At 44.7% G+C, this 27,962-nt stretch overlaps 1 protein-coding gene across 4 annotated transcripts; it reads left to right on the top strand.

Moving 5' to 3' along the window:
- The first annotated feature begins 135 nt into the window (after window positions 1–135).
- On the top strand, window positions 136–26,604 carry LOC141549440 (uncharacterized). Of its 4 annotated transcripts, XM_074279238.1 has the most exons (6): window positions 136–680; window positions 899–970; window positions 6,547–6,673; window positions 7,119–7,217; window positions 9,691–11,846; window positions 24,451–26,601. In XM_074279238.1, exons 2-6 carry the CDS (start codon window positions 935–937, stop codon window positions 25,702–25,704), a joined length of 3,672 nt encoding a protein of 1,223 aa, XP_074135339.1. In that variant the 5' UTR covers window positions 136–680; window positions 899–934; the 3' UTR covers window positions 25,705–26,601. The 4 variants fall into 4 exon arrangements, with proteins under 4 accessions (XP_074135339.1, XP_074135119.1, XP_074135191.1 ...); XM_074279018.1 differs by lacking the exon at window positions 24,451–26,601 and having other exon boundaries at window positions 7,122–7,217; window positions 9,691–12,423; XM_074279161.1 differs by lacking the exons at window positions 136–680; window positions 899–970; window positions 6,547–6,673; window positions 7,119–7,217; window positions 9,691–11,846 and adding exons at window positions 15,449–15,567; window positions 16,445–16,516; window positions 19,411–19,537; window positions 20,690–20,785 and having other exon boundaries at window positions 23,810–26,604.
- The last annotated feature ends 1,358 nt before the right edge of the window (window positions 26,605–27,962 follow it).

The raw sequence follows: 27,962 nt of genomic DNA, 5'->3' as shown, positions 1-27,962 counted from the left end.
TCGCAGCCATCTCAGCAGGGGACCTTTCTGGACGTCGAGTCCCTGGGGCTACACTAGAGGCTGAGCCCCGATCTCGAGGCTGGGAACCAGCCCGCGCATGCCCAGGGACCCGCGGCAAGGCCGGGCCGGGCCGCAGACCGGGTCCTTCTCCACTGGGCATGCGCGGCCGGCCCGAGGACTACATTTCCCAGGAAGCTCTGCCCACCCCGGTGACTGGCGAGAGTGGCGGTCCAAGTCCGACCCCGCGCGGGGCGGAAAACAGAACCGCTGGGCTCTGGCCGCGATTGGAGCCCGAATGACAAGGGGCGGGGCTGTAAGACGTCATATCCGCTCCTGTCTCTTCCCCTCTCCACCCCCTTCTGTACACTACCAGGAGTCCCGAGCAGGCTGGCGGGTGCTTGACCCGCTCTGTCCGCAGCCGCTGCCCGCCCGGGGTCAGTGAGGGCCCCGAAGACGGGCCAGGATCACGGCCAGGTTTGGAGGCTTCCCGAATGGGAAAAGTCCGGGCTCTGGTGTGCTATAGCTCCGCCCCCTCGGAGAGGGGAGGTTCCCACTGGTTCTTTGGAGCCGGGATGCAGCCAATCCTCGACCTTCTTATCGGCCCCTCCTCCCGAGCCTCCTGTCTGTGAGCTGGTAAAACTTCCCTCCCCCCACTCGAGTGGGTTGACTGGCGGTGTCAGGTAAGTGGGCGTCCCCTGGGTGTTTGCCCCTCGTGTGCCCCCAAAGAGGGCGCGCTCCTCGAGGGCGGGCGGGCTTCCTTCTGGGGGTTTCGGGGGCGGGGCTGGGTGTGAGTGAGGCCAGCCTGGCCCCGCTGGGGTGGAGGGGGGAGACACATGGGGATGCGGGAGGGGGTGGGGGGATGTGCGCGCCCTGCTCACGCCCCCTCCTTGTTTCCCAGCTCGTGCGGCGGGAGGAGGAGGAGGAGGAGGAGGAAATGGCCCCTGCGCTCCTGGCCGCCGCGACCCCGCCGGTGAGTGAAGCCCCTCGGGGCCCCGCGCACGTGCGCCGGCTCATTCTTCGTGGCCCCTTGGGGGCGTCTTCGTCCTGACTGCGCCCACTTCGGGCGTCTGCGGCTGCCTTTCCCCGGGTGCCCCACCCCCATCGCCCCGGGCGCCCCACCCCCATCGCCCCGGGCGAGGCTGGAGAGTCAGCCATTCTGTGTGTGTGAGTGTGTGTGTGATTGTGTCTGTGTGTGTATGTGTGTGTGTATGTGTGAGTGTGTGTCCATGCGTGTGTGTATGAGCGAGTGTGTGTGACTGTGTGTCTGTGTGTGTGTGTGTATGAGTGTGATTGAGTGAGTGTGTGTGTCTGTTTGTGTGTCAATGCGTGTGTATGATTGTGTGTGTGTATATCTGTGTGTGTGTCTTTGTGTGTATGAGTGAGTGTGAGTGTGTGAGTGTGTGTGTGTCAGTGCGTGTGTATGAGTGTGATTGATTGAGTGAGTGTGTGTGCAGGCAGGTGTGTGAATGCGTCTGTATTTACAGGTATATAAATGGGCATGTGCATTGTGAATGTGTGTACCTGTATACAGGTATATGTGTGTGCACATCCGTCTTTATTACCAGTGGGTGAGTGCGTGTGCGAAAGTCCATGTTTCTTTTTGTTTAATCCTGTTAAAAACCACACACACATGTTTTCCCATCAACAAAAATCCACTTTTATTGCTTCTCAGTATAACCAGTTCAGCCTCTAAGAAGCCCTTGGTTCAGCCATTCCTGGTCAGGGATACCAAAAGGTAGCGGACTCCTGGGAGCACTGAGCGCCTGCTTCTCCGAGCCCGGGACCGCAGCTCTCCGGCTGGAGGCTCCCGCCCCGGGGTTTGTGTTGCACTGCTCTCGCCTTTCAGAGTCACCATGTTCGTTCCTTCTATTTTTACTGATAAAATGGTTCGATGTTAGTTTTATTGATGCCCTTTGTTTTTGTGTTTTCTCCTTTTTTCGATAGGTCTTTCCCACCTCCCCATGGAGCAAACCAGTTCTTGCCACAAGGATTTAAAAAGAGGGTTAAAAACCACTTGAATAAAAAAACCAACATATAAATAACGCCTGTAAATAGGATAGTGTTTTACATTCATGTAGTGTGAGCACTGAAGCAGGAGGGGGAGAGAAACTTATTTCCACAATGATTTGTCTTTTGACCTACATGTGCCACAGCCGTTTCAGACTCACTGTGTCCAGAACAGAACCATTATCATTGTCCTTCTACCCACCCGCCTGTTACACTTCCCCGTTACTACTGGCAACAGCGTGTGACAGCCTTGCAACGTCTTCACCTGAGATACTCAAAGTTTTGTGTGTGTGTGAGTGTGTGAGTGTGAGAGTGTGTGTGTCTGTGTGTGAGAGTGTGAGTGTGTGTGTCTGTGAGAGTGTGTGTGTGAGTGAGAGTGTGTGAGTGTGAGAGTGTGTGTGTATGTCTGAGTGTGAGTGTGTGTGTCTGTGTGTGAGTGTGTGTGAGAGTGTATGTGTGAGAGTGTGTGTGTGAGTGTGAGTGTGTATGAGTGTGTGTGAATGTGTGTATGTGTGTGAGTGTGTGTGTGAGTGGGAGAGTGTGTGTGTGAGTGTGTGTGTGTGTGAGTGTGTTAGTGTGTGTGTGAGTGTGTGTGTTAGTGTGTGTGTGAGAGAGTGTGTGTCTGTGTGTGAGTGTGTGTGTGAGAGTGTGTGTTAGTGTGTGTGTGTGTATGTGTGTGAGTGTGTGTGTGTGCACGTGTGCACTTGTGTAATTGCATTCTATTCTATTCTCTACAGAGAATCTTTTTCTCCACCTTGTCTCCTGTCAGCTCCCAGAAGGCAGAAACCGCGGTTTTCCTTGTATTTGGGCATTTAGCCCCCTGCTGGTTAATGTAGTTGGACGCTTTATCTTTCTTGTTCTCCAAGAGGACCAAATGACATCCCTGCGAGTGTCGGAGCGTGGCCGATCGGACTGACATGAGCTCGCAGAGCTCGGCCAGGTCGGACCCCGGGGTCCACGGGAACCCCTGGGGAGCCTCTAACTGTGTCAGCTCCCGTTTGCTTTGGGCTACTTCGGTTCTGCTTTGCTGGTAGAGCCGGGCGCCTCTCTGCGGAGGGCACGCCATGCCACTGTCCTGGGCCTGGGTCTCCCGTGTCATACAACTGAGTGTGAAGCTCTTGAGGGTGTCCTTGCGGGCCGTGCTGGGAGGGAGAGGGGGTGGCCCACACAGGCACTTCCTCAAACGAAGGGAACATACTTGTCAGTCGGGGCCTAGGGGAGCAGGCTGAAGGCGGGTGACCAGGGGGTCCGGAAGCAGGTGGGGGGCGGAGCCAGGCCTGAGAGGGGAAGAGGTAGGAAGGGAGACTGTTGGTCAAGCACAGAACGGCCGGGGACCTCCCAGGAGGCAGCCCTGCTGGGGATCCAAGGCAGCGGGGAGCAGGGGACATTTCTCTCTGCCAGCAGTGATGTATGGGGGCTGCAGAGCTTGGCTGAGGGTGCACGTCATTACTTTGGGAGCCAGGGAGTTCTGGGGGAGTAAAAGCAAAGAGATTAATGGCTCTAAAGGGAAATTTCGTTCCCTGTTGGATAGGAGTGCCCAAGGGCCCAGAGCTGGAGGGGGACATTTTCCACAGCCACAAGAGCAGCAACATTTATAATGTAGCACCTAGTAAATGCCAGGCTGTGCCTTAAGCAGTGGCCATAGAGAGGCAGAAACAGCCTGCTCTCAAGGGCTTGTGGTCTATTGACAGAGACTACAACCAAAAAACTATGTACAAGCAAGGTATGTTGGTGATAATCCTTAAAAAGGAGACGTATGTAAGGACAACCGATGTGGGGGGAAGCTTTTCTTTGGGATCTGAGACTTGACTCTCGTTGATTTGGGTAAGGTAAGAGGAACATGGCACCTCTTGGAGAACGTGCCCAGTGCGTGGGAGTGAGTGGCAGGTTTGAGGTGCTCCAGATCCTGATATTGCCTCAGAGGCGCACCCAGCCATATGGGAGCCTGCACACCTGGGAGAAGCGCCTCTGTTACTGTCTGTGGGGGCTTATCAAAAGGCCAAAGGGGCCGCTCTGGCCCAGAGAAACACAAAGAGGCCCTTAAAAGCCACAACAGAGCAACGTTCACATTTAATATTACTCCTCATTTACTTAATTTTAAATTAACTTAAATTTTATTGGTTTCAAGGACTACAGACTAATTTTAAATTAACTTGTACAACTAAAGATGCTTCTCACAGAGACCGTGGGCCAATGGAACATTTAGAAAAACACTTTGTCCTGCCAGAAGTTTTTAGCTGAAGGAAGAAAGACTGCCACTGAAGGATACTATTAGAAGAAACAAATACCAGGCCCGTGACAGATCCTTGAGGTACACCCACACTTAGGGGGAATACATGTAATGACCCACCAGAGGAGACAGAGAGAAAGGGAGGTGAGGTAGGAGGCCGGCCCAAAAGAAAGCAGTGTTGTAAAAACTTCGATTATTCAGGAGCATGTCGTCCCCAGTGTCCAACAGCAGGGAAGGACAAGATAGATGAAGAGACTAAAGAAAAGGAGAGAGCAAGCAGCCTCCCAAAAACCCTAACGAAGGGTTTTCCAGTGAAGAGAAAGAGAAACTGAGAGGTGGGAGGAGAGTGTGGCAGGTTGGAAGTCACTGTTGAAAAAGGGCTTATTTGTGAGGTGTTTCTTCCCATGCAAAGAAAAATGGAGAAATGGAGAGAGAAAGAAATATGAAAAAGACGATTTCATTTGCTTAGGAAACATTATTTGAGAGAATAATGTGGATAACTGCAGATAAGTGAAGATAATCAGGTGGTGTTATAGAGAACTTAAAGTGGCTATGTTTTTATGAAGTTAAAATATAAATAATTTCTTTATGTATTTTATCTATGATATTTATTAAGTTGTGTATATTTCTGAATTTTAGTATTTTATGCAGTCATAGGTAAGGAAGAGTAATTACTATTGGGAAAGGAAGTTTCTCTAGTTCATTAAGTTTCCATTTAATTAATAAGAATCCATCCAATTGTGCCCCTGGACCGTTGCAGAACTCCAGGGAATTGAGTAAATAAGAGAATCAATCTAAGGCCTATGGTGAGTGGGGAACCACGTAGGGAGAGGTGACCCTTTCATTCTCTGGCAGTTCTTGTTCCCCTTGCAGGTTGGGTAAGAGCTCACAGTAGCCCCCATTGCACCATCTCTCACATCTTTCAGGTGCACAATAATGGACCCACTCACTGTCCTAGCTCCTCCCCTTTCTTATGATCTCTGCATTCAACAATTTTTTACACTCCCATTAGGACTTTTGGGATATTTCAGTTGAGCAAAATTGTTCTTGCTTTACTCTCCTTATCAACTGAACAAGATTTTGGTGCACTCTGGAAAGTGGGCACTGGCGGGAGGTCCAGAGAAGGGGGCCTAAGGGAGAGCTGTCATGGAGGTAGAATGACAGTCCTTGGCATCAGGTTGGGATGAGTGGCAAGGGCTGCCAAAGATAACTTGGCTGAGCTTGGAAGCCGGGGCAGCGGCGAGGCTGGTGGAACCTTGGACAGGACTCGGAAGAGGGGAAGGTTCGGTGGGAAAGACCGAGGGGTCAGCTTGGGAAAGTTTGAGCTTAAAATGCCAATTAGAGCCTGTCCTGGTTAAGGTGTCCAGTGGATCCTTGGTGATTGATGCAGGAGATTAGTGCTGGGTATACAAGTGGGGGGATAACCTTCCTGGAGATAATTATTGAACCCTGGGAACGGATGAGATTACCCAGTGACATAGTATAAAAGAAGAGGAGGAGAAAGGACCACAAAGAGACTTGGGAACCCAGCTGGGGGGTGAGGGCTATGGTGTGTGTGAGAGGGTGGTTGAAGGTCCAGCAAAGGAAACAGAAGAGCATCATTCAGGTAGGGGAAGAACCAGAAGAGAACAGGGACAAGAAAACCTATTGGAGAGAAATTATTGTGGAGAACGGGGTGGCTGTATTAAAGGCTGCACAGAAGTATACTTATATGTCTGTAATATTTAAATTTCATCAATTCATATTATTTCTATTAATTCTCAGATTGCTTCACTCTATTTTCTCATCTGCCTCTGGTCCTTTGTATTGTAAGATTTCTTGCCATTAAACCTTTTTCTTTTTGTTTTGTTCCTTCATGTATGTATTTTTAAATTTTTTTGGCAGAGTCCAATACATCAATGAGATTTTAAAAACTTGCTTTCCTCTTCTCCAACAATTATTAACAAACAAATGCTACAATATAACAAAACCAAGAGTGAAGATTAAAAACAGATGAAACTGAATTTTAAAAACACAACAGAATCTACAAAAACTCAGTAACTTCTGTCATAGAAATGGTATTTTTTTGGTTTGCTTATCACTCTTTTTAAAAAATGAGTTCTGTATATATGGGTCTTTTTTTTTTTTTTTTTTTTGCTGAGGCAATGAGTTAAGTGACTTGCCCAGGTCCCACGGCTAGGAAGTATTAAATGTCTGAGACAAGATTTGAACTCAGGTCCTTCTGACTTCAGGGCCAGTGCTCTATCCACGGCGCCACCTAACTGCCCCGTATGGGTCTTTTGTAAACTCAAATGTACTTGCTGTTTTAGGAAGCAGTAACCTTCAAGGATGTGGCCGTGGACTTTACCCAGGAGGAATGGATGCACCTGGATTCTTCTCAGAAGGAGTTTTACAGGGACGTAATGCTGGAGAACTATAGGAACCTGGCCTCCCTGGGTAAGGACAGCTTTTGCCTCGTACTCAGATCTTTCCCATAGAAAGGCCTCTGTTCATGCTTTAATAAACAGTGTAGGATATATGGACTGGACTGAATGGCAGCTGAGGTATCTTCCAATACTTAAACTCTGAGATTCTTTGATTGTGGGTGTCTCACTTAATGTTTGGAATGCAGAGATCAGAGATCCTCATCCTTTTGCGTCTGAGAGAGACTGGATATGCATGTTTTCTGGTCCCTGGTGGAAGTTCTTGCTTTTTGATCAAAGGAGATTATATTTGTAGGTTGCTTAGTAGAGTGCCTGGCACGTAGTAGGTCTTATCTTCCCCTTTACTGATACTGCTTCACTAGCGCCTCTCCCTAAGCCACAAATACTGTACATTCTAATTCTATTCAATTCTAATGTGGTTCTCTGTCCTGTGCTCTCCCCGTTCCATTTCCATCAAGCAGGACTTGTATTCTCCAAACCGTTTGTCATCTCCCGGTTGGAGCGAAGGGAAGCACCATGGATGCTGGAGGGAGACATCCCAAGGATTAGCCTTCCAGGTGAGTGGCAGATGCATTGTGGCAAGTAATAGCTGGGATGGTCATTTAGAGAGAATCCCGTGGAAAACTTCAGAGAGCCCTTTTTTCAGTGTCCTCAGGCAGTGGATCCAAGGGGAGCTCCTTCTTTAGTCTCCCTTCTCTTTGAACAAGCCAGTACCTTACCCTCAGCCCTGTGAATGCCCCTCCTTAGCTGGGGTGAAGAAAAAAAGGGCCTCGGTTAGGGGAGGATCTTTTATCTCTTCTCTTCTGGCATTGTCTCAAGAGGAGCAGTCATTTCCCTACTTTATCTCAAGACTTGATTGTTCATTCATTTGCACTTCTTAAAGTGTCTTATTTCTCTTGCAAAAAAATAAAAGGCACAGTTGCTTCCACATTGCCTTTTGATATTTTTTTAAACATATTTTTGGAACTATGTTATTAAAATTTTCTTTACAAGAATAAAATTAAACAATTTTCAAAAAGAGAGAAAAACAGCTTGGAGATTTTACCTCATACCGTGTCAATTGTGCAAAATGAAGAGAGCAGTCATTGAGGGGGAAATGGTGTTGGAAGAGAGGCATACTGATATTCTATTAATAGTGCTGGGAAGGGGCCCAACTATTATTCATTTCATTGTGGAGTTAAGCAAACAAAGTGACTCAACTATCCCTGGACCTAACTCTCCCACTGCCAAGCATTTTGGGATGTCTTTAAAAGGATTAAGTGCTTGCTGTGCGCCAAACCAGTGCCAAGTGATGGAGATATAAGCAGGAAAATCAAACAATCCCTGCCCTCCAATGGGGGAACAAATCAAGGGAAGGTTTCAGCTTCAGAAGAAGGTCCCTTGGATGGTCCAGAACATTAGCAGGGAAGACGATCAGGCCTCTTATTTAATGTCATTTCTGCTGCTAGAACCACATTGGTTTGTTAGTGCTGACCCATTTGACACCCTTGCTGCGGTCCTTAGTGACAGAGATTTTGTTTCTGAGTTTTCAATAGGACCAGATGCTGGTATGCATCTCCCCTGGGGTTGCTTCCCAGAATGATGGCTGTGGTCATTGGGCTAAGTTCACATGGGGGGTGGTACTCCAGGTGGGGATGGTGCTGGAACTAGCCTGGCACAGAGGGAGCACTTCACAAACGCAGTTAGTATTGCAATTCACATGGGGCTTTTCATGCATGACTTTCACCTCTTTAGAATTGGCCCTGGTGGTGTAATCCTTGAGCAAGTTTACTTTAAAATTTTCTCTTATATAATTCCAATCTCTTCCAGAGTAATTGGATCAATGTAGATCTCCTCCTAAATTACATTATTAATATGTCTATGTCTCAAGAGCCCTTCCTGTAGTGATATTATCATGATCATTTATACCAACTTACTGGATTTCAGAAGAAACCTTACTTTTAACTTTAAACCTTGAAGAAAGTATTCCAAAAGGATAATGATCTCATTGTGTTGTATGTTATGTAATTTAGAAAATTCTGAACTTTCATTTCTTCTCAAATTATATTTTTCTACATATTTTTTATCTTTCTCCCTTTTGCCATTCTGACATTCAAGTAACTGGAGAGTTAAAATCTACTAATAATGTTCCAGGTATTGTGAGAAGCTCAAAGGATACAGAAATGAAATATAAAATACTACTTTCTCTTCAAAGAATCTTCACTGTATTGGGGAAAATAATATGTAAAAAAGACAGAAAATAAGATCTAAATGTTGGATAGATTCAGTGTTCATGGATTGAATATTTCAACCTAATGAAAATGATAAAAGTTCAAAATTAACCTCCAGATGCCATTTTGTCAACCTAATTACAAAGGCAATTTTATATAAAATATACAAAATAACATTATTCATATGAAAATCTTCAAAGTGAGTATCACTGACATTAATTCATAAAGATGGGCATGAAAAGTCTTCTAGCATTAGATGATCTGAAAATTATATTCCAAAGTAGTTTTCACTGGAACTATCTGATATTAGTTAAAAAGGAAAAAAAAAAAAAAAAAAAAGAAAAAACAGATTAGTGACATGCATTTCATAAGATGGATAGAAGGAATTGCATATGGCAGCCCAGTGTTGGGTCTATGCTGGAACCCAAACTACTGGGGTAGGCTTCATATTTTTTATCTAGATTATTTACATACACACATGCACATACTCAAATTGGAGTACAGATAGCTAAAAATAGATTTACAGAATAATTTTTCTTGATAAATATAGTCATTCTGAAAACTACCTGCAACTTATTTTTAAAAATGGAAGTGTCAATAGATTGAATTAGATAAGATAGACCCAGAAGTAATTGGATGCAGCTGCCAGTGCTGGATCCACCTAGAAGCAAAAACTGTTGGAGGGAGGGATTCTTAATTTGACCAGATTCTGTTGGAAAATAAAGTTTGGCAATGATTTTTCTTCATTTATTCATAAGGATAATGTGAAATATGCATATAACAGTAGCATAGTGTATTTTATACTTTTCATTTCTTTCAGATTGGGAAACTGAGCAAGAATTGAAGGAGCTCACACCAAAGCTAAGCATGTCAATGGGACAATCATCCCAGGAAATACCAAAGAGGGATAATCTGTTCTTTTCTTCATTGGAAGAATACAGAAAATGTGGTGCCATGCAACAGTGTCATCTGACCAATGAAGAAAAGCATTTCCAGCAAGTCAAAATGATACAAAGGAAACATCACAATAAATCTAGAGTCCATGAACAAACTAGTTATGACAGAATTATTAATCAAAGGTCAGTCTTCCCACAGCAGGTAGAAGAAAAGAGTCTGAGAACATGTGGCCCACCTGGAAAATACTTAAGTTTGCATAGAGAGAGGCTAAAAGGTAATAGTAGATGCTCAAAGAAAACAGCTAAACATAATGAATATGGAAAATTCAATAAGCATAGTTCAGCTTTTGTTGATAATTCTGGAATAGAGAAAATTTTTGAGTGTAGTGGATGTGAAAAAACCTCCTCAAGGAAACAATATATTCTTCCTGAGGAAATTCATACTGGAGAAAAACCTGATGAAAGTAATGAATGTGCAAATACCTTTTGTGCAGCAAGAAGTGATATTCCCAAATATCAGGACATTCAAAATAGTGAGAAACCTTATCAGTGTAATGTATGTGAGAAGACATTTCGACTAAAAGCTCAAGTAAATCAACATCAGACAATTCATACTGGTGAGAAGCCATATAAATGTAATGAATGTGGAAAGGCCTTTCGACTCAAAGGTCAACTTAATGAACATCAGAAAATTCATACTGGTGAGAAACCTTACAAATGTAATCAATGTGGAAAAGCCTTTTGCAGACGCTCAAACCTTACTGAACATCATAGGATTCATACTGGTGAGAAACCTTATAAATGTAATGAATGTGGGAAAGCCTTTCAATTAAAAGGACATCTTAATGAACATCAGAAAATTCATAGTGGTGAGAAACCGTATAAATGTAATGAATGTGGAAAGGCCTTCTGCCATCGTACATACCTTACTAAACATCAGAAGATCCATTCTGGGCAGAAACCTTATGAATGTAACGAGTGTGGCAGGGCCTTCTGCATGAGCACAGCTTTAACTGTACATCAGAGAATCCATACTGGTGAGAAACCCTATGAATGTAATATATGTGGGAAAGCCTTTAGAGTTAAAGCACAGCTTAATCAACATCAGTCAATTCATACTGGTGAGAAGCCCTTTGAATGTAACGAATGTGGAAAGGCCTTTAGACTAAAAGGATGGCTTACAGAACATCAGAAAATTCATAGTGGTGAGAAACCTTATCAGTGTAATGAATGTGGCAAGGCTTTCTGCAAGCGCTCAAACCTTACTGAACATCAGAGAATTCATACTGGAGATAAACCTTATGAATGTATTGAATGTCAGAAGGCTTTTAGCCAGAAACTAAAGCTTTTTCAACATCAGAGAATTCATACTGGTGAGAAACCTTATGAATGTAATGACTGTGGCAGGGCCTTCTGCCTGAGCACAACTCTTACTGAACACCGGAGAATTCACACTGGTGAGAAACCTCATGAATGTATTGAATGTGGGAAAGCTTTCCGACTAAAAGCACAGCTTAATCAACATCGCAGAATTCATACTGGAGAAAAACCTTATAAATGTAATCAGTGCGGGAAGGCTTTTTGTAAGCAATCAAACCTTACTGACCATCAGAAAATTCATACTGGAGAGAAACCTCATGAATGTATTGAATGTGGGAAAGCCTTTAGCCAGAAAATAAAACTTACTCAACATCAGACCATTCATACTGGTGAGAAACCTTATGAGTGTAATGAATGTGGGAAATCTTTCCGTCTGAGCACAGGACTCACTGAACACCAGAGAATTCACACTGGTGAGAAACATTATGAATGTAATGAATGTGGGAAGACCTTCCGCCTAAAAGCACAGCTTAATCAACATTGGAGAATTCATACTGGAGAAAAACCTTATGAATGTGATGAATGTGGAAAAGCCTTTGGACATAGGTCAGGACTTACTCAACATCAGAAAATTCATACTGGAGAAAAACCTTATGAATGTGATGAATGTGGGAAGGCCTTCAGATGGATCACGGGACTTACTCAACATCAGAGGATTCATTCTGGAGAGAAGCCTTATGAATGTAAGGAATGTGGGAAGGCCTTCTATTGGAATACAGCCCTAACTAAACATCAAAGAATGCATTCTACAAAGAAGCTATATGGATGTGATAACTGAAAGAAAGCTTTACTCTAGAGCAGTGGTCCTTAAGCTTTTTAAATAGGGGGCCAGTTCACTGTCCCTCAGATTGTTGGAGGGCTGGACTATAGTAAAAACAAAACCTCACACTCTGTCTCTGCCCCTCAGCCCACTTGCCATAACCCAGTGGGTCGCATAAACATCCTCAACAGGCCACATCTGGCCCGTGGGCCATAGTTTGAGAACCCCTGCTCTAGAGCAATATCCTCTTGCAAATCAGCTCTCTCTTCATACGTGCCCTCAAGCTTTAATGATAATCTCTTCTCTTTATATATACTACTTCATTGGTGATCTCATCAGCTCCCATGGATTGAATTGCTGTCTCTATGTTAATGATGATCGAATCTTACTTTCTTGTCCCAGTCTCTATTTGAACTCTGGTCACATCTCTAATTGCCTTTCAAATATGTTAAACTACTAGTAGGCATCTTTAACTCAATAACTTGAAAAAAAAAAAATCTGATCATCTTGTTAAACATTCCTGCCTCATATCTTACCTGTTACTGTCAAGGACATTATCATTTTGATAGTATCATTTTTCCAGCCTTTCAGATTCTCAGACTAGGAGTCATCTTGGATTGCCCATTATCTATCACCCTCCCCCAAAGCTTGTTGATGTCACCTTTGCAACATCTCATATACATTGCTTTCACCCTGATGCAAGCTCTTGTCACTTCCCACCTTGATTACTATAATGTCCTGCTGGTAGGTCAGCCTGCCTTAAACCTCTGGCCACTACAAATTCTCTATTCAGCACTAAACTGATTTTCCTAAAACAGATTCCTTAAGCTCCAATGAATTATTGCCTCCATTAAAAAATCATGAGAACCCACAAAATCACTATGGCTTTTAAAGTCCTTCATAACCTGTGCCATTCATTTTTTCCAGTTTTCTTACCTTATCCTCTGCAATGTACTCTGATCTACTGTCCCTGGCCTTCTGTCTGTTCCATGAACAAGAATTCAGTGTCTATTCTTGTCTTTTTCCTCCCCAATTAGAAAATTCCAAATCTATAACAGATGAGAGGAGGGCAGTTGGCGTAATTGTTCTTCTCCAAGGGCAGTGCAATGAAGTATATGGGGAAAGATTTCTGTAGTGCCAGAGAGAGTGTCCAGGGATGTGCTGTGATTCAGATTAGAGTTAGCATGACCCTCAACAAGCCACTTAAGCCATCCCAGCCTCAGTTTACTCATTTGTGGCACAGTGGATAAAATTCTGTGTTTGGAATTAGGAAGACTCTTCTTTCTAAGTGCAAACTTGGATTCAGACACTTGCTGGCTGGTTACTCTGGTCACTTAACCCTAAAGGCCTGTTCGCTGATCAGAAAAATAAGCTAGAGAACAAAGTGGCAAAACAGCCACTCTCTGCCAAGTAAACCACAAATGGAGTCAGGAAAAGCTGGACATGACCAAAACGACTAAATAACAAAAACATCACAGAATTGTTTTATGGGTAGAGAGTATTTGTGAAGCTCTCCAAATGCCAGTTATTGTAAATGAGTATTTCTCGTCCCCCTCATGTGTTTCTAGAGCCCACCTCAGCACCATCTCTACAATATGCCCCATTCTTCCCCCTGACACTTTGGTCCAGGGGCTCTTTACCTCCTGCCTGAACCACAGCATTAGCTTTTTTTTTTTTTTTTTTTTTGGGGGGGTCTGTCTGCCTCAAGTCTGTCCTGTATTCACCAAACTGATCTTCTTAAAGGACAGGGTTGATCCTGTCACCCCGTCTAAATGATTGAGTATAAAATGCCCTGGCTTTTAAAGCCTTTCATAATCTGACTCTTGTCTTTCCTTACTCCTTACTAATGATCGCCACATACTCCAAGATCCCATGAGACTGGCCTTGCTGTTACTCCCACCAGAAACTTCTCCAAGATCTAAGCATTTTCACCCTACCCCTCATGTCTGCCCATGGCTCCTACTTCCTCTCCATTGCCTGGATTCCTAGCTTCCCAATTCCCCCCTAAAATTCTGCCTTCTACAAACTTTCCCCAGACCTTTTTCTTGCAAGTGCCTTCCCCCTATTTGTCTTACTTGTCTGAACCCCTTTCTCCATAGCTGCTGCTTATCTTCTAGATTAGACTGTAACCTTTTAGGGGGACTGGTTTCTGCTCCCCGTTTTTTCCCCAAACCGTGTTTAGCAAAGTGCCTGGCAGAGAATGAGTGCTTCATGAATACTCATTTCCTTCACTGCATTAATCATCCTTGTGCTTCTCGGAGTTTTGGATGCTGTGATGTGAAATGGCCCATGTTCAGGGTCACACAGACACAAGAGTTTTCCCAGCGCTGTGGGGGGGGCTCCTTCGCAGCCCAGACTAAAAGGTTGCCCCCGTGGAGCTCGAGGCAGTGAAGGGTGGCTGAATCATAGGTCACCCCTTGAAAGCCTTAAGGCCTGCATCCACTGCTTGCCATTTAAGCTAACCCGAGGAGTCCCCGGAAGCTCAGAAAACCCCAAAGTTCTCACTGGAGGAGCTACAGCCACGGCTTTATTGGCGGGGAGGAGGGGGGTGGCACATCAAGCCCGCTTCGTTCCCGCCGGGGGCAATGCCAGGATGTCTGCCCAGAGCAGCGCCCCGAAGGCCTGGCCACGCTCCCTTCTGCCTCTAATGCATGCAGTCCCCCGCAGCCTGTCCTGGGGAGGGCCAGCGTCCGGACCTCTGAGCCCTCGTCTCAATAAAGCTCCCCGGGCAGCCCTTGTCCGGCATTCCCTATGTCCTCCGGGGCTGCGCTCCCAGCCACTCCAGCTCTGCCCTTGCCAGTGGGAGCCGCTGCACCAGACATACCCATTGTTTTTTGGGGGTGGCTGAATCGGGGACTACATGAGCCCAAGGCAGCACCCCCTGCTCCCAGATAGCCCCAAGTCCGGGGCCCCTCTGGGTTTTCCCTGGCCACACAAATGGCAGAAAAGAGGTGGTCGCCTTTCTCCACCCAGACGCGGTCCGGAACGCTCCGTGAGAGATGGGATGAGGTGTCGCTGTCCCGAGGAGGGGGGCTGTGTTTGGAGCCTGGGAGAGATGGAAGAGGAAGGGGTGGGGGCAGGAACAGGCTGTGCGTGGGCAAGGGCAGGTGCAACCCCCCAGGGGAAGCAGAAGAGGGAGGGGAGGACGCCTCGAGAATGGCCTCAAGCTTTTTAAGGGAAACCCGAGCCCGGGTTCTCAGGATCTGAACACCAGGAAGACATCATAGCAGGAGACGTTTCTGGCGCTGGGTTCCCGGGGTTACTCTAGGGACCGAGCCAGGATTCCCAAGCTGTACCCCGGCCTGCGCACGCGCAGATCCGCGGCAAGACCGCTCCCGGGCCGCAGACCCGGGTCCTTCTCCGCTGGGCATGCGCGGCCGGCCCGAGGACTACATTTCCCAGGAAGCTCTGCCTTCCCAGGTAAGGGTGAAGGTGCAGGTACGACCTAGCACGGAGAAAAGAATCGCTAGGCTCTGGCCGAGATTGGAGCCCGGGAGACGAGGGGGGCGTGTCTGTAAGACGTCATATCCGCTCTTGTCTTTTCCCCTCTCCACCCTCCCCCTTTCCTGCGCTCCCCGGAGTCCCGAGCGGGCTGGCGGTGTCTGGAGCCCGCTCTGCCCGCAGCCGCTGCCAGAGCTCGAGCTCCACGTCCCTGACGGTGGTGAGTGGGGGACTCGAAGACGGGCTCAGCGCCAGTGCCAGGGTTGAAAGCTACCCGGGTGGGAGAAGTCCAGGCACCTTGTGTGCTGTAGGCCCCGCCCCCTCGGAGAGCGGAGGCGCCCATTGGCCTTTCGGGGGGCGGGGCTGCAACCAATTCGCGGCTTCCTTTGTGGCCCCGCCTTTTAAGGCGGAGCCTACATGGGGCGGGGCGGGCGGGGCTGGGTACTTGAGCTCTGGCGGTGGCCTCTCTGCGGGTGCTGACCCGTTGTGGCCTAGGCTGGGCTTGGGGGAGGAGGGAGGAGGGAAGAAAGCCGTTCTGGAAGGGCCCCCGGGAGTGCATCCGGGGGGCTGCTGCTGGAGGGCGTGATCAGCCACTTGACCTTGGGCAAGTCATTTCCCCCCCAGCTTTTCTGTATGGGCATCTGCTTAATGGAGGGCACAACCCACGGGACTGGGCAATCCGGACTCTGATTGGCGAACCTGCCTTGCTGCTGCAGTCCTGAACCTCCCCCTCTGCTTTGTCCTGGGCGGGGCCTGTGCTCTGGGCGCCCCTGAGCGGCTCTCCCCTTCCGGGGCTCCCTCTTACGGCCATCATGCAGATGCCCCCTCCCCTGCATCACTCAGTCTGGTCTGGGACACTTGATAATAATAAATGCGCTTTATTTCCCGGGATGCCCTCCACCAGCCCCTCCCCTCCCCCTGCAGCCTGAGGTAAGACCCCTCTCCCCTCCCTCGTCGGTCTCTGCCAGGTGAAAGGGCAGCGCTCTGGGGGGTGACTGCAGCGCCTGGTTAGGAGCCGGCTCCGAGGCTGGCCCGTGGGAGGAGTGGGGGATGGGAGCGGACGATCGTGCCCTCCTCATGGGTCTTCTCCTTCCCAGCTCAACCTGCAGGTGACTGCCCAGGCCCCCGAGGAGATGGTCCCCGGGCTGCTGTCCGCGGGGACCCCCCAGGTGAGTGGGCGCTCTCCTCTGTGTTTGCTTTTAAACTTGACGCCCAGGTACAAAATGAGAAAATCGTGGCCATGGGGCAGCACAGGGCGGGAGGGCTTGCCGCAAGTTTCCAGTAAAACTGCTGCCATTTTTTCAGAGCCGGCAGCTTTTCTTTGTTTCCTTTCCTGGCTCGTTGACTTTATTTCCCCCCCTCTATCCCCCCCCCCCCAGAAGGTTAGGTGAGGCCGGGTGTGCTGCCATCTCCACGCAATCTGCACACATCTGCCCCCCCCCCCCGTGGGTGTAAGCCCCTGTTGTGCTCTAGTCATCTTCTAATCTGAAGCTGAGCAGCTTTCCTAAGTCCGCATCTTCCTTGCTTTTCTAAATCACCCGGTTCATCACATCCTCGCCCAGTCACATTCTGAGGTGGTTTATGGAAGGTCTGCCCCGGTTTTCTGCATTTTTTCTATTTTTGGCTGTATAGGTTTTATTGATACAATGAAAATTTAAATTTTAAAATAATCAAAACTTACCACTTTATACTTCAACAATGTTTTTGGGGGCAGCTAGGGGGCGCAGTGGATAGAGCACCAGCCTTGAATTCAGGAGGACCCGAGTTCAAATCTGGTCTCAGACACTGAACACTTCCTGGCTGTGTGACCCTGCGCAAGTCATTTAACCCCAGCCTCAGGGGGAAAAAAAACCAAAAAACAATGTTCCCACTTTACAATATGATTTCAGGTTCGATGCTACTTAATCTTCCTTTACATTTCGCCCCCTCTGGTTCCCTTGAAGTTCTTCCAAGTGAACTTTGTTATTAATTTTTTTCTAGCTCGGTAAGATAGATCAGTCAGATAAAATTGTCATTTTGGATAATTTATATTGGGTTTGCCTATCCGTGAACAATAAATATTACTTCATTAAGATCCAAATTATTTCTGCAAAAAGTGCTTTATGTTTATATTCATATAGTTCTTATGTCTGTTTTGTCAGGTGTTTTATACTGTTTAGTTTTTTTAAGTAGTGTAAAAACAATAGTGAATAATATGGCTGACATAAGGCAGCTTCCCTAGTTTTTTCTCTTTTCATTAAATCCTTTGCTTGCTCACTTTTAATTTTGATTTCCGTAGTCCTTCTAGGCTGAGGTTTGGGGAATGATGACTGATATTTTCTGGGGCTCAGCTGCGGACTCCGCTCTGCGCCCTCCTGGGCCTGGGCCAGCCCGCAGCCAGTTGTCCCTAAGTTACCTCCCTCCCTGTGGTCCCCTCAATGGGCCTCTCTGCCCTGGGACTGAACCCGGGTCTCTGCTCTCCCGCAAGTGCCCGGGCCAGCCAGGAAGTGTCGCTGCAGTGACCCAGGCCAGAACGCTCCTGGTCCAAAGGCAGCCCCCCGCCCCCCAGCACTTCCTGGGAGCTCCAGGCTGCCTCCCATCGCCTTCAGGGCGGCCTGTTCTCCATTCTTTGCTCACTTGTGGGGTTTGCGCCGACCCTGGAGATCTCTGGGTGCTCTCTGGGTCCCGAGGACTTGTGGGGAGTGGAGGGTTCGAGGGACATTCTTTTTCTCTAATACACCCCTCCCACCCTAAATGGGGGCTTCAGGGTTCCCCTCTGGGAATTTAATTAAAGGAGATGGATAGAATTTCAGTTTTAATGAACCGTGGCTGGGCGGAGGGCGGCCAGGGCCCAGGGTGGGGACTGCGGGGAGCAAAGGTTAGGCTGCCCGTCCCCTTTCTCTCCCCATGCCCGGCATGGGGCAGGCCATGTCAAGTTAGCAAAACATCTACTCGGTGTACCCCCCTACTGAGAAAGAAATAAAATTACCCCCTGCTCGTCCTGCAGCCCCAGCCGCTGGTGACCTTGAACAAGACTAGTTCCTGAGCTGAAGCCCCTGGGTTGTGCCCTCTCACCTCTGCCTGGGGGCAAAGCCAGCCTTGTGGAGTTGGCCCTGGCCAGTCTGCCCGTGCTGATGCCTTCCTCCCCCTTCCTCTCTCTCCCCTTCCTCTCTTCAGTTTGTCCCTCGCTCTCACTGTCTTTCTGTCTTTCCCTCTCTCCATGTACACATACATACATACACATCTATAGGTGTGTGTCTGTATCTATACATGTGCCCATATTCCTACATACCTGCATCCTGTCTTATTTTTCCCCATGTTGTCTTTGTTAAAATCTGATCTCCCTGAAGGTAGAAACCCTGGTTTTCTTGCCTTGTCCTTGTACCCCAGCACTCAGGGCCAGGTTTAGCACAACGCTGATTAATTTAGCTGGATGCCTTCTGTGTCGATGGCTCTCCCTACGAGGTTAGCAAGACCGTAGTGGGACGTGCTGGGGTGGAGAGGGTGTGGTCGACACAGACACTTCCTCAAATGAAGGGAACACACTTGTCAGTCAGGGCCAAAGAGAGCAGGCTGGTGACAAGGAGGTCCAGAAGCAGTAGGGGGGTCCTGGCGGAGCCAGGCCTGAGAGGGGAAGAGGTAGGAAGGGAGATTGTTGGTCAAGCACTGAACTCACAGGGGACCAGAGGATTGGGAGACCTCCCAGGAGGCAGCCTGCTGGGGATCCAAGGCAGCGGGGAGCAGGGGACATTTCTCTCTGCCACCAGTGACTTATGGGGGCTGGAGAGTTTGGCTGAGGGTGCAGCCTCATCACCCTGGGAGCCAGTGAATTCTGGGGAATAAAAGGAAAGAGAGTGCAACACATTAATGAAATTTTAAAAAATTAATCAAGTAGAAATGTCCTGGGACACGAAAACAAAACACAAAAGGGATTCTCTATGAAATTGCATTTCTGTGACATGCAATTTTTTTAAGTATTTACTTTGACAAGTCAGAAGTAGTTTGCACCCTTGTGGCCAGCTTTACAAGGCCTACTGGTCTACGTCCGGCTCCTCGGTAAACCCAAACATATTTGCTGGTTCAGGAATCGGTGACCTTCAAGGATGTGGCTGTGAACTTCACCCAGGAAGAATGGATGCATCTGGACTCTTCTCAGAAGGAATTTTATAGGGATGTAATGCTGGAGAACTATGGGAACCTGGTCTGCCTCGGTAAGGATTGCTTCCTCCAGTCATCAGATTTTTCCCACCAGAGGGCCTTTGTTTCCTGCTTTCGGAAATATTGTAGGAAATACGGGTGGAAATAGATGGCTGCCAAGGTTCCTTAAAATGAATGTCTCCAATGTTGAGCACTTAATGTTTGAAATGCAGAGATGAGAGATTTATAATCCTTTTATTTAAGAAACTCAATGCACATAAGCTTCCTGCTTATCAGTGAAAAGTTTTCCTTTTTTAAAAATTTTATAAGAAGTGTTTTCCCAATGGTTTCTTTCTCTTAAATTTTTTTAAGAGTTCCAACTTCTCTTCTTTCCTCCAGTCCCTCTCTTCTACCCATAGAGAAAGCACATATTATATCAGTTCTGCATTTGAAGCCATGCAAAACATATTCCCATATTTGCCATGTTGCAAAAAAAAAAAGAAAAAAAAGTATGCTTGAATCTGCCCTCAGCTCACCACCTCTCTCTGGTAGTGGGCAGAATTTCAGCATGGTCATTTGGAACTGATCAGAGTGGCTAAATCTTTCACTTTTGATCACTGTTAAGACAGCATCATGTGTACAACATTTTGCTGGTTCGACTCAGTTCATTTTACATCAGAAAGGTTTTTCCTTTTTGATCAAATGAGATTTTGTTCATTGCTTATTAGGATACCTTGGCACACATGCCTTGGCTACATGTTTGCTCCCTTATACTTTTTCCTGCCCCTGTGGGTTCTTTTCTTCTTGATCTTCTTTCCCTGTAGAGTCATTAATGGCATTGTCGGGTCAGAAGGTACTCAGAATATTAAAAAATTCGGGGCATAATTCAAAACTCTCTTCAGAATCACTGAACCATTTCCTAGTTTCCTCAGCAGTGCATCAACCTGCCTGTCTTCCCAGAGCCCCTCTAGTCTCTCTCATTTAAGCCAGTATTCTCTAGTGGTGTTCCTCAAGTGTCTTCAAGAGCAGGGCTTCTTTATCCTTTCATGACCCTAGATATATAGGTGTATAGAGTAGGAGTACAAATCAAATGTTCCCTGATAATAAATCTTAATTTCACAGCCCCCGGTTTCAGAAGCCGAGTTTGTCTTACTTGAGCCAGGTTTTAGAATTGCATTCTGGTATAGTTCTCTGAAGCTGACGCCTGTTCCGTTTCCACTGAACAGGGCTTACGTTTTCCAAACCATATATCATCTATCAATTGGAGCGAAGGGAAGCACCGTGGATTCCAGAGGGAGACATACCAACAATGAGCCATCCAGGTGAGTGAGTCCACCTAGGCAAACCCACTATTACAAGAAGTAGCTCACTTGGGCCTCTTTTTTCAGGTTCTGTTTTTTTCTTTTCAACTTTTTTTTTTTAATTTTGAGTTCCAAATTATTTCCCTACCCTCAGTCCTATACTCGTGAAGTCATGTTAAACATTTCCATCTTAGCCGTGTTGCAAAAAAAAGAAAAATAGAGCGAAAAATCATACTTTTAATGTGCACTCATAGTTGTTCTGTTCTCTTTCTGGAAGTGGACAGCATTTTTCATCATGAGTCCTTTGGAATTTTCTTAGATCCTTCCGAGTAGCTAGGAGTATCCATGTCCGTTAAGCTGATCAGCGAACAGTATTGCTGTTTCTGTGTACAACATGCTGCTCACTCTACTTAACATGAATTCCTAGGTCTCTCCAATTTTTTCTGAAACCATCTGCTCATCATTTCTTAAAGCCTCACAATCATATGTTACATCTTATTCAGACATTCCTCAATCGGTGAGCATTCCCTTCATTCTAATTCTTTGCCACCACAAAAAGAATTGCTGTATTTTTTATACATATAGTTCTTTTTCATTTTTTTAATCTCATTGGTATACAGGCTTCATATTAGTATTTCTATGTCAAATATGCATACTTTAATAGCTACTAGGACTTACTGGGAAGGTATCTATCCTGGATAGAGATAATGCTCCTTCTTAGTTTTGGAGAGATAGTACTTAATTTAAGAAAAGGTCCGTTTACGTTGTAAGACTATGACAATGAAGGAAAGGGAACCTGAGCTCTCCCAGCTAGCCGTCCAAACAAGTTAAAGTCTCAAAATAAATGCTGGAGCAGCATAACCCACAAACAGATGGAGCGAAACAGTTTTCTAATATAATTGACAAGAAAGGTCTGTTATACTCGGACAAGAGTAGGGGGCAGTTCAATGTGACCGTATCAGCACTGGCTGAACCTCGCCAAACCAGAAGCAGTCTTAGTGGCTCATTTCGAAGCTGCACAAGCTACGGCTTCTGGCACCCTAAGCCCACAGATGGTACAGGGCTTGGACAACTGGTCAGGGGATTGCTGGCAGGGGCATAGGACTTTGGTGCATTGCTTATTCAGGGATCTGGGCCTCAGTCCCAGGGTGAGGAGGAAGGTTTTGGCTACATAGAGATGGTAAGCCCACTGCCATGAGGGATCACGGGCATTTAAGCATGTCACTGACCTCTTTTATTAATAACATTATAGCATTAATAACAAAATGGCTAAAGTACCCAGAAACTATGTTTCTCTACTTTTTTCAATGTCACATGATTCTCCCTTAGAACTAGAGTCAAGAACCTGTCAGGAGGGGGTGGAGGGGGAGATGGTCCTTGTCAGATAAGCTCACAAAGAGTAGATGGTGGTCTCATGCTATTCAACTTGTTCACAAATGAGCACTCCATGTGAAAAGAGAAATCCTAGAAATACAAAAAAAGCATGAATAAATTCATTTCCAGATGCTTTCTGGGACATTTTCATTCTGCTGCTTGTCAGGTGACTCTTGACTTGTTCACTGTAGAGCTACATGGATGGAAGACTTCGAGTGTTCTTTTGTGTTCTTATGGAATAATGGCAGTATTTGTGCTCTGGCACAAGGAAGCACTTAATGCACTCCTATTGGCTGACGGTGGATGTGACATCCCTCCTCCCAGAAAATAAGCTATGAGTGAGCAATTCACAAATAAGAGTATTGGCATTCATATAGGACTTTTCAAGTATGTTTTCATCTCTTTGGAGTTTGTGTTTAGTGGTGCAAGCCTTGATATGTACACTTTAAGGACTTCTCTCATGTAATTACAAACAATTTTCCAGAATATCTGGACCAATTTAGAGCTCCCCAAGTGTTCTTCCTACCGTGATAACTTTCATCTTATTTTTCAGATTTGCTAGATAGGAGAATCTTTAAGGTTGTTTTAATTTACATTTATCTTACTCCTAAAAATGTAGAATATTTTTCATATGGTTGTAAAAAGTTTACATTTCTTTTAAATACCCTGAATATTTGGCATTCTAACTGCCCAGTCAGCATTGATGTGATACTCATACCAATAAGCAGTGAGACCAATTAGGGGACAGTATGTGGTGCTTATATTCAGTGCCATTCACTCTTTTCAAAGAAAATATTTCTGATAATATACTTGTCATTGTGTCACATTCAGGCCTTGGGTGTGTAAATATAAAAGCCTTTTGACCTTTCTTGTTTTTGCCTGAACTTTATTTTTAAAAGTATTTTTTTACCTTTCTTTCCCGTGTCCATCTTGACATTGAAGTCACTGAGTTTTATAATCTACCAATTATGTTCCCGGCATTGTGGTAAGTACAGGGATATAGAAACTAAAAATCAAATACTACCTTGTCCTCAAGGAGCTTATACTATATCGGGAAAGATAATAATGTAAACCAAGTTATCTTTGAGGAACGAAAGGAAGGTCTAAATGATTGGAGAGAAATTTAGTGTTCATGGATGAATTATACAAACCAAATGACATGATAGTACCACTAAATTAATCTGCAGATATTATGTAGTGCTAGTCTAACTACCTATAAAGACACTTTTTAATGAAATATGTAAAACAACATAATACAAAAAGCTTTGAGATGAAGAATATCAATGATATTCATCCATGATCTTAAAATCATACTTGAAAAGTTATAATAATTATATGGTAGGGGCAGCTAGGTAGCACAGTGGATAGAGCACTGGCCCTGGACTCAGGAGGACCTGAATTCAAATCTGGCCTCAGACACTTAATACTTTCTAGATGTATTGCACTAGTCAGAAGAAAAACCTCAGAGTAATTGCATATGGTTTCTAGTGTTGGATCCACCCAGAAGTAGAAACTATTGGAAAGGAGTCTTTATGTGACTAGAATTTGAGCATATTTAAAGGAAAACATGGTTTGGAAAAATTATTTTCCCCACTTAATCAGAAGTAGTACTGTATAAACTATGTATGTAGCAGTAGCAGCAGCCATTATTTAATTTTTTATTTCTTTCAGATTGGGAAACTAAGTATGAATCCATGGAGTCTGTTCCAAAACTAAGTATTTCAGTGGAAGAATCATCCCAGGAAATACTTGAAAAAAATGATCTCCTTTCCTCATTGGGAGAATCCTTGGAATGTAATACTAAGTTAGAAAATCATCTGAGAAATGACAAGCAACATTTCTGGGAAGTCAAAATCACCCAAGAGAAATACTCCAATAAGTTTAGAGTCTATGAAAATAATAGTTATTGCAGAAGCTTCAATCTAGGGCCAATTCTTTTCCCACAACAGATAGTAGGAAAGAATCAGAGCACATGTGACACACATGGAGAATACTTCAAACTGCATACAGATGGAAGAAAATACAGTGGCAGGTGCTCAAATAAAACATTATCTAAATACAGGAAATACCTTATGTATAATTCAGCCTTTATTGACAGTGGTGGAATATGTATTACAGAGAGGCTTTATGATTGTAATGAAAGTGAGAAGACTAATCCAAGGAAAGAATTTTCCCTTTATGAGAAAATTCATACTGGAGAGAAACTTTATGAAAATAAATTTGGGAGCACCTTTTGCCTAAGGATGGAAATCCCTGGATATCAAAATATTCTTACTGGTGAGAAACCTCATCAGTGTAATGTATGTGGAAAGACCTTTCGGCTAAAAGCACAACTTAACCAGCATCAGACCATTCATACTGGTGAGAAACCATATAAATGTAATGAATGTGGGAAGTTTTTTCGACTAAAAGGACAACTTAATGAACATCAGAAAATTCACACTGGCGAGAAACCATATAAATGTAACGAATGTGGGAAGGCCTTTTGCAGGCGCTCAAATCTCACTGAACATCAGAGAATTCACACTGGTGAGAAACCTTATGAATGTAATGACTGTGGCAGGGCCTTCTGTCTGAGCGCGGCTCTTACTAAACATCAGAGAATCCATACTGGTGAGAAACCTTATAAATGTAATACGTGTGGGAAAGCCTTTAGACTTAAAGCACAGCTTAATCAGCATCAATCAATTCATACTGGTGAGAAGCCGTTTGATTGTGTTGAATGCGGTAAGGCTTTCCGTCAAAAAGGACAGCTTAATGAACACCAGAAAATCCACACTGGTGAGAAACCTTATCAGTGTAATGACTGTGGGAAGGCCTTCTGTAGGCGTTCGAATCTCACTGAGCATCAGAGAATTCACACGGGTGAGAAACCTTATGAATGTAATGACTGTGGCAGGGCCTTCTGCCTGAGCACAACTCTCACGGAGCACCGGAGAATTCACACTGGTGAGAAACCTCATGGATGTACTGAATGTGGGAAAGCTTTTCGCCTAAAAGCACAGCTGAATCAACATCGCAGAATTCACACTGGAGAGAAACCATATAAGTGTAATCAGTGCGGGAAGGCCTTTTGTAGGCGCTCTAACCTTACTGAACATCAAAAAATTCATACGGGAGAGAAACCATATGAATGTTTTGAATGTGGGAAAGCCTTTAGCCAGAAAGTAAAACTTATTCAACATCAGACCATTCATACTGGTGAGAAACCTTATGAATGTAATGCGTGTGAGAAATCGTTCCGTCTGAGCACAGCACTTAATGAACACCAGAGAATTCACACTGGAGAGAAACCTTATGAATGTAATGAATGTGGGAAGGCCTTTCGTCTAAAAGCACAGCTTAATCAACATCGAAGAATTCACACTGGAGAGAAGCCTTATGAATGTGACAAATGTGGGAAGGCCTTCTGTTGGGGCACCCAACTTATAGAACATAAAAGAATTCATTCTGGAGTAAAGCCCTATGAATGCAGCAAATGTGGAATGTCATTCCACCTGAGAAGAGAACATACTCAACACCAGAGAATTCATTCTACAAAGAAAATATATGGATATAGTGGCTGAGGAAAGGTTTTGTTCCTGAGCAAGCTCTGTAGTCATCAGTTCATACTAATCAGAAATTTATGTATTCTATGAATATGGAAAGCTTTTAAACCAGAGCAGAAATCTTACTCAACATCCAATGAATATAAAAACCAGTGAAATGCTGAAGCTAGTTATTGGCCTTTACTAAAAACTAGAGAACTGAAACTTAGGAAACCCTTTCTCAGAGTTGACTATTCCTTCTCAAATCTGCAATGCCAAACTTATTCTACTTATTCCATATAACTTACACTCTTCATTTATTGGGAAAATTAGGGACAATCTCATAGATGCTTCTTCAACTTGCTTAATCATCTGAGAGCTATTAACCATCCATGCTCATTACTGTCACAAAGAGAAAAATCCTTCCTCTTCTTTAAGACTATTTTCTTAGTTCCATTACTCTTCTTGCTAATTCCAAAATATTCCAGTGATGCATCTTCACTCTATTCTTCCAAATCAAGAAGTTCACAGCAATCTATGGTTAAACTATCCAGTTAAAGAACTGCTGATTTTAAAAAACTATAACTATATATAATTCACTGTGTTTATATATAGACAAAAACTTTTATTTTAAAGCCCTGCTCTTCCCAGACCTTATTTTTTGAAAATAGGGGACACTTCTGTGAATTAGCATGCCATGTGAAGGTGGGTAGAGGAGATTCCGAAAAGGTCTTAGTAACAGGTGACTGTGGAGTTGAACATTAAATGAAGATAAATGAGTTTGAAAAGATAAAGGGAAAAATTCATTTCAGGATGTATATATTTGTTTTGCTTCACTGGGCTTGACCGAAGGGAGGGTTCTATGGTGGGGAATTCTTTGATGGTAGACAGTCATGATAGAAATACAAATAAAACATGGCAATAGAACATTTTATTTTATTTTCATTTCTCTTATTTTTATTTATTTATTATAGTTTTTAATTTACAAGATATATGCATGGGCAATTTTTCAGCATTGACAGGTGCAAAACCTTTTGTTCCAATTTTTCCCCTCCTTCCCTCCACCCCCCTTCCCCAGATGGCAGGTAGACCAATACATGTTAAATATGTTAAAGTATATGTTAAATACAATATATGTATACATGTTCATACAGTTGTTTTGCTGCACAAAAAGAATCAGACATTGAAACAGTGTACAATTAGCCAATGAAGGAAATAAAAAATGCAGGCGGACAAAAATGGGGGTATTGGGAATTCTATGTAGTGGTTCACACTCATCTCCCAGAGTTCTTTGCTGGGTGTAGCTGGTTCAGTTCATTACTGCTCTCTTGGAGCTGATTTGTTTCATCTTATTGTTGAAGAGGCAATAGAACATTTTAAAGGATTTTTCCTTTTTGTTATCATGTACTTGGCAAACATCAAAACAACTTGGAACATTTATTTAGATCAGAAATTTTTATCATTTTTGGTATTATAGATTCCTTTAGCAGCCTAGTTATTCCATGAATCTCAGGATTTTGGGGGGGTGTGGGAGGGTGGGGGGATTATCCATAATGAAATGTTAAACTTTGGAAGTTGTAAAAATAAAATACAGATGTAATTTCCACTCCCACCCCATTCCCTAAAATGAGCAAAAAATTGAAAAAGGAGTGCCTATGAACAATAAGTCTCTACTATGTATAAATGAGTTGAGTGTTCCTGACATGCAGAAATAAACTTTTTAATGAGAATGATTATATGGAGAGGTAGGTTTATTCTAATAGGGGACTGGACTATAACTCTTGGACAAAAAAGTTCATCTCCATTTTGGGTCATTCTGCCTCCAGCAATCTATACTGAAGAACTTCCCAGACCTTTTAGGAAGTTGAACACTAGGCTCAAGTTTGCCTGGGTAAGTTGATCTTTAATCAGAACTAAGCTTCCTCAGTTGGGTAGGGGTGATAATTAAACCCTTAGGAACTGGTGAGTCCTGGAAGACAGAACAGAACCTCGAGGTACAACCCCAGCAGTTGTGACATGTGGCCAGTAGGAGGAGAATCAAGAGAAAATGGCACTCCTGATCATGTTCTTTTCTTTTTGGTAATTTGATGGCTATAAATAGACATTTTAGAGGTTTCTAAAATGTGCATTTTTTTTTTTTTTTTTTGAGGCTGGGGTTAAGTGACTTGCCCAGGGTCACACAGCTAGGAAGTGTTAAGTGTCTGAGTCCAGATTTGAACTCGGGTCCTGAATTCAAGGCTGGTGCTCTATCCACCGCGCCCCCTAGCTGCCCCCTAAAATGTGCATTTTTAAAAGGT

Source organism: Sminthopsis crassicaudata, chromosome 1 (genome assembly GCF_048593235.1).
Source record: "Sminthopsis crassicaudata isolate SCR6 chromosome 1, ASM4859323v1, whole genome shotgun sequence".
NCBI lineage: Eukaryota > Metazoa > Chordata > Mammalia > Dasyuromorphia > Dasyuridae > Sminthopsis > Sminthopsis crassicaudata.
Note: the sequence above shows the minus strand (reverse complement) of the source record. Positions and strands in the feature narration are given on the sequence as shown.